At 38.6% G+C, this 9606-nt stretch overlaps 1 protein-coding gene across 5 annotated transcripts in view; it reads right to left on the bottom strand.

Moving 5' to 3' along the window:
• LOC109308599 overlaps positions 1-9606 on the bottom strand; it is a 28635-nt gene that overhangs the window by 5185 nt on the left and 13844 nt on the right. For 4 of the 5 annotated variants that reach the window (XM_019532998.1, XM_019532999.1, XM_019532997.1 and 1 more), the window contains 3 exons: positions 7284-7394; positions 3206-3338; positions 1048-1154 (listed from right to left, as the gene is read on the bottom strand). In XM_019532998.1, coding sequence (XP_019388543.1) covers positions 1048-1154; positions 3206-3338; positions 7284-7394 — 351 coding nt within the window. The remainder of the gene's footprint in view (positions 1-1047; positions 1155-3205; positions 3339-7283; positions 7395-9606) is intronic. The other variant, XM_019533000.1, reaches the window with a different exon arrangement.

Below are 9606 nucleotides of genomic sequence, written 5' to 3' on the forward strand. Positions count from 1 at the left end.
CGTTTGACCCCAGTATTCTTTCCTGCCATGGCAGGGGGTCAGACTAGATGATCTGCTCAGGTCCCTTCCGACCCTAGAAACTATGAAACAACTTGTCTTGCATTTAAAGATCCTGAAATTTACAATTCTATACCAATGGATATTTGATTATTCAACAGCAGCAATCCTTCAGAGAAAAAATGTTTGAACTAGATGTTCGACTTCATTAAAATTCTGTGGGTGTGGATGGGCCTATTTGAGCCAGCAAATAGGAAGGAGTATCAGCTCTATAGGAAGGGAGGGAGTTTGAATATGTGCGGGAAAGGATAAAAACAAGGTATAGCAAGAAGAAGCAGATAAGAGTGGTATGGCACTGCAAAGGGCTAGACATTTTAAAATATTTTCACTTAATTTATTAATACTTAGAACCTTTACTTCGACCCAGATCTGTACACTATGCGTCACCATTTGAGGGATCTAGATCCTTGGTGCAGACTTGTTCTTTACATTCACCACACTACAAGCATAGCAAACCTGAAAAGAGGTCTCTGTTTCCTTGATGTTTGCTTCAGTGAGAATTCTCTAAGATAAACAAAGTTGTACTATAGTTTAAATGGCACTGAATTTGTATAGATTCAATACAACTTGAACTTAAATATAACATCCATCATTGCCTAAGGCAAAATAAACAATTAGGACGCTGACAGACTGGGAGAAAAATAACCAAAAAAACCCATGTGCTTTAATGGATGCAGCAACGCATTACTGTACGTCAACTGGGCTCTTCAGTGTCTGTAGAGATTGGGTGCTTCAGTGGGGCTTTTGGGGGCTTTTAGCTAAAGCGGATTCAATCACCTATTAGATAAAAACACCAAAAAAGCCCCACTAAAGTGCCCAGTCTCTACAGATATTGGGAAAGCCAGGTGCAATTAATGTACTGCCTTTTCTGGACATGCACTAGACTCCACGTGAAAGTAAAGCACCATTTTTTCCCATGTCTGCAGTCAGCCTTAAATAAAAGGTGAAGTAGTTTTTAAAATTCAAGGATGGAAGTTGGAAACATTTTACCATTTAGTCTCTCCTTAAGAGCATCCTTTACGTCAGCTGAACAAAGTTCTCCAATAGCATTGCCATCCAGGTCTAGTTCCATTAAGTGTTCAGAGTACTTGATTAGGCTGAATTAAAAACAACAAAGACTGAAAACTGTTTTAAGTAAAAAAGAAACAATGTTATACATATGATCTAAGTATTCTAGTGTAATATATAATTAATGCCAAGGACTTTTTATTTTATTTACATAAAATTATCTACCACTATTATTTCAAGGGGGAAGATTAATGCAATGTAATGGCTGTTCCTGCTTGTGTAGTTGCAAATACAAGACTGTCCATGTTTCCACAATAAATCTGCATTCCTGAGGAGGTATACCTTGATTTAAAAGTTTGATTTATAACAAAACTTCATAGATATTTAGGTCAGAAGGGACTAATTAGACAATTTAGTCTGACGTCCTGCTTGACATGTATAGTAAGATTTCACCCAGTTACATTTATCAAGTCAGGAGTATTTTGAAATATAATTGGAGGAAAACAAATCCACAATTTTTTTTAAAGTACATTATAGTATAAATAAGAGAGAGACTGTGAGGGTAAAATCTAATATTCTGCTGGACATTGTGATGGGTGGGGTAGAGGAAAAGAAAGGTGCTTTCTCTTATCTTCCTTAACTCCCTCACACAGTACAGAACCCTCTGCACTGTAAAAAGCCTGAAGAGAAACAGATTGTGTTCAAAGGGTAGCATATGGCAAAGGGCTGGACAGGGAGTGAAATTCCACGCATCCTGTCTTCTGCTTCAGAGTAGTAGTAGTATCACTACCCACAGCTGGTGGTTAGTGGTGTGTGCGTGTATGTGAGACATTAGATTTGCAGATTGTTTGGTAGATCCACCAGTTACTTTTACAAATCCACTGCATGCCTCATTTTTGGCACAGCGGGTAGCAACCCTACCAAGCAATTTTCTGCTACATCCGTATTCCTAATTAAAAGTTAGAAGCCTATGGGTACTGCAGGCAAAAACAAACAGCAGCAGATAAGAACAACCTAGGAAATAGAGCACAAAGAGATTATAGAAGGAGCTGGAGAAAATATGCAGACTTTTTGTAACACTTTTACAAAAAAATAAGCAAGATCCAACTCATGCCCTCTTTACTCATGCAAATAGTCCTGCTTGCATGACTGAAGTAAGCAGGATTTGACCTTATAGCTGTAAAAAGCTTTAAAGGATAACAAGTGATTAAAATGAAAATTAAAAGTGGATTCCAGGGCTGATTAAAGTATGAGAAATTCTACCAATATTTTGCCCAGAATTGTTAATACCTTTACAGTCATACAAATACTAAATTTGTAAGATTGTTGGGAAATCTTCATTAAAGATTTTCTAATATAAAAGTGGAATTTTATTCATATTTATATTCTAGTGGCAGCTACAGAGCAATATGGTAACCAGAACCAGCAATATAATAACTAACTTGATTCTACAACCTGCTTTACCCTGAGTGAAGTTAACAGGGAGAACAGAAAATGGCATATGAGAAACTGTGTGGGTCAGAAAACCTTCAGTAAATACATAAATAGGTAGGGAACAAAAAGGATACAGAAACATCATCCAAAGTGGAGACAAAGACTTAAAGGGCCATGGAGAGCTGTGACTGATGTAAGAAGTCATCTCCACTAAAGAACTTTTGACCCAATCAGAAAGGAACTTAGACTGTGCTAGGGATCAAAGGCACTGTCAGTATGTCTTGGAATTAAGGTGATCTACCTGGCTCTCAAATGATCAAAAATCTTTGAGAGAGGGAGAGAGAGCGTGAGAGAGAACCAAGATTCCAGGGCTAGTACAAATGAGCTTTGTAGAATGAACACATCCACAGTTGCCTTTTTGTTATGTTTCTGTTTTGATGAAAAATAATTCTTTTGGGAGAAGATCATCTAATGCACTGGGAATTTGGACAGAGAGTGTATATGTCTCTTTTATCCATCTAGTGAGTTATTAGGTTCTTACACAGTATCATAAATCATCCCTTCCCACTTACTACGTGTTCCACAATTCACATTTAATGAGGGAAGCCTGTGACTACTACTATGTTGTGGGGTTTTTTGCTTCAAAAAAATCTTTTTTACAATCGAGTCAAAGAAATACATCCACATTTTTTTGTTAATAGCTTACTAAATTAAAAACTGCGTGAACTCCAAGACCATATTTTGTCCTCCTTTTCCTCTTCCATCTATGCCATTGTCAGCCAAACGTAATTTAACTAACCATGAACCAATTTCTGGATTCTTTTTTCTTTTTTTAGATCCTTCAAGTAAAAAAAAGTATATGTCAAGATTATATACCATATTAAAGTACAGTTAACAAGAGTAAGCACAAGAGTAGCAAGAGTAAAGTATATACTGAAGAGGTGAAAGGATATACAGGATATATACTTGAAAAAACAGGTAACAATGCACACAAGATAATACAAATGTCCCCTTCCCTACATTAATTTATTCCTGCCCAGTTGCCCCAGTCAGGGAACAAATATGGAGTTGATATATTTACATTTAACGGGATTCAATGATGCTTATATTGTGCATTTATTTCTGCTTATGTATGCATTAGGTTTATATGCTGCCCCAGGCTCAAGGCCTCAGCTTAGGCATAAAATAAGTTGTATTTACTTTTTTTACTGTAATGTTTTAAATAAATATACCACAACTATTTGAAGGCAATAATAAGGCAATACAGGGTTTGGCTCACTGATGATGATGTATCAGGAGGAAAAACTCCACTTGACTTTTAAATTCCAGGATGAGCTGGCATCAGTTAGAGTTATGGAGTGGAAAAACTTTTTTTTTTTTTTTTAATGAGCATGTCTAGAGTCAGACAGGCAATAAAAATGGAACCCCATGATGCCACAGATGATAGTGGGAATCATGAAATGCTACCAGCACTTTCTCTCCTGATCTGCATAGTAAAGCCTTAACAGTGATAAAAAGAATTTGCTGTCAGCAGCACATAAAATAAATTAGGATTGTTGAGGAAAGATGAATTTGGTAATCTTAAAAATCAAGGTAAAATAAAAACCACCTGGACTTTAAGCATGAGAAATGTTTGCATACAACATTACAAATCATCTTAATGTGGCTTTTTTTCAAAAGATGGAGCAATTAAACCATCAAAGGAAACAATATGGCTGTGAAAACAGAGTGCATCCTCTTACAAAATGCAGTTAATTATTTTAGCACTCACTGCCAGTACAAGGCAAGATTGCACTGAATTCAAGAAAAGTTTTTATTGTGAGTCATGTTCTCTTTTTAAGATGCTCTGCTAGGTCTCAGATCAAGTAATTAGAAAAAAAAATCCTGTAAAATAGCTTTGTATTTTCTGACAACCTAATAGGTTACTAAGGAATTCCCCTGATCTCTCAGCATTTATGTATGCAGAACTCCCACTGAAGTCTGTAGGGGCTTTACATGTATGGTGTGTGCAGTGACTGCAAAACAAGGCCTGAAAGGAAGAAAACTAAACAACAGGGTATTTCTGTTGAGTCATGTAGTTAGCTAGGAAATATTTCTCAAAAAAGGGAGTTTTCCAGTATATATATAGATATAGATATATAATATAGATATACTTGCCAAATATATATATATGGAATTAGAAATTACTAATTATATTTTTAAACAAAATACTTGGCAAATCCTGGACCTGGATTTTCACTACAAGTGTTGATGTGACATCACTTACAATATTAAAGCAGGGCAAAAACATGAGATGAACAGAGTGATATTTTCACAAGGAAGTTGGAGCATGGAGCAAATGTTGTGCAACATTAAGTCCAGTCAGCCACAGTCCTAAAAGGTGCAACATGAAATGTCTGAGTACTAGTTCTCTGTGCAGGATTGCTTGGTAACATTCATTAGGAGCCACAGCACACAAACTATCTTGTGTTCTGGACAGATGGGGCTCCTTTGTTGTGTAAGCTAGCACACTGTCTGTGTATCTCTCAATGGCCTCTAGATGCTGTAGAAACAACGTAATCATGTGTGGAGCAGAGGAAGAGTGGCTCCCTGCATCCCTTTTTACCTCTTTGTGGACCAGTGGGTATCGCAATAATTAGGAATTTAAGAGTTTTATCTTACATTTAATTTACCAGGTTTCCTGTAGTTTAAAGAGACTATCTAACTGTTGGCCTACAAGCCACAGTAGGCAAGGACGTGGGCCTGGCAATCCACATACCACCTGTGTATCCCACATGGCAGAGGACCACATACCATCCTTGTCGCCTGTGCAGCAAGGAGTGGGCTGCTGTAAGCAGGCAGTTCTGCTTGTGCAGTGGGGAGGGGCAGAGCTGTTCCTAGAGAGGTGCGGGGCCTGGGGAAAATCAGCTTGTGTGGGGCTCCTTTAACACTGTGCGGGCCCATGGGACCCCCACAAAGGCAGAGCACTGTAGTGCCATAGCAATGAAATTTGGTGGACAAGCTGCTCTGAGCAGACGCAAAGCTGACAGCGTAAGGTGAGAAGGGGTGAGGAGGGGGTAGCAAGTGGATAGACGTTTCTTCTGTGGCATGGGGCTGAGCCGCCACCTCCAGGTGGGCCCTGTGAGTAGGACTGCAGCTGCTCTGCCCGGCTCCATGGGCCCCCGCCCAAAGCACGAGGCCTGGGGAGGTCGTCCCAATTTGCCCAACCCAAGGGACAGCTCTGGGGAGGGGGCTGCTCCTACAGCATGCAGCCTGTATATTATGTGGCCCCCTGTCACAAAGTTGGACACCCCTGGTTTAAAGAACAAAAAAGATCACAAATAATCTAACTTGATATTTGCTTCTTTGTGCCAATAACCATGACATCAGTAACAGCCTCCTAGATTCTGGAGTAGCAGGAATCCATTTTTATGCACAGCTAATACTTAATTGTTGAGCTTCATGCATGTGCCAACATTCTACAGCAGAGCAGTACATGAAAAAGTATAGTTATGGTACCTGCTATTTGGTTTGGGATATCAAGTGTATGGAGCATTATTTTATTTCTGTGGTATCTTTGCAATATTATTGGATGGTGATGTTTGATCTGAGAGCAAAGGGTGTGTAATATTTTGCAAGCAAGCTTGTCTTCCCAAGGCAATAATGTGAACTAGAATGTGATAGTATACAAGAAATAGGAGTTACATAAAGGATATCTTAAAAATAAAAATCAAGGTTTTTGTGAAGAGTAACTAATAACTATCTTCAGCAAATAGAATCTGTGGCTTTAAGTACAGTTCTACTCTGAGAAAATGGCACAATTAGGTTCTATGTCAGCTATTTCTCAATTATTTCATATTCATTCAGTTTACTCATACAAATTTAGTTTTCTAACTGCCATTTCTGCAAATATATCATAGGTATGGAAAGACATGTCAGAACAAATCTCCTGGATCTGGATTCCTGATGATCATATACAAGAACAAAAACCCAGTTTAATTTTCAAATCCAAGGATGAATTGGCATTACTGAGAATTGAGGGGGAGGTGGGGAGGGGAAAGTCTTTACTTGTAAATTGAACATGAAAGTGTTGGGCTCACAAACAGACAATTAAAAATGGAACCCCTTTACGGTCACTTTTCAGAATAGCTGAACCACTAATGTGGTTTTACAATAAGCAGGGTTAAAAATTCCTTAGTAAAAGAGGAACTTTAATTATCAGAAAATGGGATTTTCCTTTATCTGAACCTCTCAACCAAGAAGTGCCAGACCCCAAATGCATGTGTATGCCAATTCACTTGTGGTTTTAACAATCAGCTATACAATGGGTCTGATTTGAGTTCTGCAAGTTCACAGCCATGACAAGGGGAGGACTGTTGTTAGGAGTCACTGCCTTCCTCACTGCTTGTGTGTCTTAAATAAGGACCAGATAGAAGTCCTGCTTTGGAAATCAGGAGATTACAAACTCTAAAAGGTAGTTTTGCTTCCTAGTTCTCCATTAATGCACCTTCAAACACCACTTCGCTGTGAATTGTGTCCTCACACACTTCAGAAGAAGACCTTTTTCAAACTTGAGAGCTATTCTCTAGCTTAACCTAAATTGTACAGAGAGCAAGGGAGGAGCAGGTGAGGGGAGGGTGTTATCATGCAGGTCAGAAAGGTCCTTTGGCCTTCAAACTTAGGAGGGGAAGAACAAACCACGGGTTGCACATTCCTTAAGCAATTACTAGAAGATACTCAGAAAATGTAACAATGAATGTGGTATAAGAACCCATCTATAATTGAACCTGACAAAACAGCTATACCTTTTCTTTTTTTTTCCTTACCAATAATACTTTCTGTTGTATTAGACCTTGTTGTTTTGGGGGTAATGTTCATGCCAGAAGCTGCTGAATGCACATTTAAACCTTTGCCTACTGTTTGAAAACAAGAACATCCATTCAAACAGTTGTCAAATCATGGAATTGTATAGAAGTTTTTTGACAATGCAGTATGAACTATTTCATATAAGCTCTCCCATATTTGCTTTGCCTCAAAGACTAAGGAACATTAGCCACAGAAGTATCTTGATAGTTATTTAATTGTTTTCAATCAGAGTAGTTTATGGGCAGAAAAAAATCCAGAAATAATACCCAATTTCCCTTCATTTTACCTCATTCCAACACAAAGCTCTCAAGTTGTTTTTGCTTATTTGTCATGACTTAATTCTTAAGTATAGACTACTAAACTGTTACTATAGTGTGTGAAAATCAGAGTATTTTAGGGGTCACAATGCATCCATTAATATATAGGCGCTTGAGCAATGCTCCTCAATAGAGCAGACTCCCAGATTCATCCATTTAATAGAGTTTGCATCCTGTTGTGCCTCTTGTGGTACCCATACCAGTAGTTCCTTGTGGAAATGCTGGCTTTAAACTGTAGACATTGAAGCCCTGAAAGTAGAAAATGCCTGAGAGACACTGAGTTTGGGCATCTTAGCCAGACTGTGCTGCTACAGATGGTTAAATAATGGAACAAATCTTTCATTAACAACGTTTCTTTAAAATGTCAAATGCTGAAATCTGGAAAAACATGGACCACTTTTAGCTGGTTACAAGACAGCAACATTTTTAATTAAAAATTTATAAAATGTTTGTAGAAAATGTTCCATAGCAATTTAGAAAATGACCTGAGCAGCTCCAGCTCCCTAGCACTTCCAGGTTGGCTATGCCAAGTTCATGCCAGCCTCATTCAAGGAGGAGAAACACAGACAGCACAGGTGGCTGTATATCTGTGGCAGGCAAAAATCACCCATCTCTGGAAACTCATGGAGCAAATCAGCCACAAAGGCCCCAGTCTGACTTACTTTCTAAATCTAAATAGACCCCACAACAAGATTTAAACAGGTAACTGTTTAATGTTGATTTCCTTGCACCAAATCATGAGGCGAGCTATGTACTTCTTCCATATACATCTGTTTTTAGTGGTCATGCTTTTTAGGGATAAACACTCAGGCTGTTGACAGATGTGGAGGGAAAAAACCAAAACAAAACAATGTGCTTTACTGGAAGCAGCAGCATGTTAGTTTGACTTGGCTCCCCAGTGTCTGTATAGATAGGACCCTTCAGTGGGGCTTTTGGGTGCTTTTACATAAAGCTTATTCAATCAGGTATTAGACAAAAGTACCAAAAAAGCCCTGCAGAAGAACCCAATCTATACAGACATTGGGTGAGCTGGGTCTAACTCATGTGATGCCTCTTCTGGGTGTGTGCTGCACTTGGCACAAGGGAATGCACCTAGTTTAAAGTAAAGCCATTTGGGGTGGGGGGGTTTTACATCTATAAGCAGCCTCAGTTACTTAATGGCTTAATGTGAAATCCTGAGACTCCTCTCAGTCAAGGAGATAAATATGTAAATGTTAATGTGTTTTACCAGCACATGTAAACAATAAAGTGTATGTTTGATAAAACATACTGGTTTTATAGACCAAAATTAACCTTATTTATTTTTTGTATTTAGATTTGAATTTCAGATACAGTTTTAACTTTAGCACTTACATATTTATTTTATCAGATTAAACACATTTTTTGATATCTTTCCAGGCATCTGGAAAAAAGAGAAAACACCATAATTTCTGAAGCTAGACAATATAAAGCACATTGTAGAGACAGTGTCAGGTAACTATACAGATTGTTTGAGAAAATAATATTACATTTCAGTACCATTTCATGTAGAGTAAATGCTTGCTCTGGACATAACTAGTTTGCGTAAATATATAAGCAGAAAAATATAAGATCATCATAATGATAATATTCAAGTCAGCTTGTCCGGACGATCTCTACCCTAGAGTTCTAAAGGAATTGGCCAAGGTCATCACGGGACCCCTGGCACAGCTTTATGAGCATTCGTGGTGCTCTGGTATGGTGCCGGAGGACTGGAAGAGGGCCAACGTGGTTCCCATCTTTAAAAAAGGGAAGAAGGAGGACCCGGGAAACTATAGGCCAGTTAGTCTTACCTTGATCCTAGTCGATCCTAGGCAAGCTGTTTGAGAAAATTATTCTGGCACACATCCATGAGGGGCCAGCAGGGGACTGCATGCTTAGGGGCAACCAACACGGGTTCATCAGTGGCAGGTCCTGTCAGACCAAC

Source organism: Crocodylus porosus, unplaced genomic scaffold (assembly GCF_001723895.1).
Source record: "Crocodylus porosus isolate Cpor-Errol unplaced genomic scaffold, CroPor_comp1, whole genome shotgun sequence".
In the NCBI taxonomy this organism is placed as follows: Eukaryota; Metazoa; Chordata; order Crocodylia; family Crocodylidae; genus Crocodylus; species Crocodylus porosus.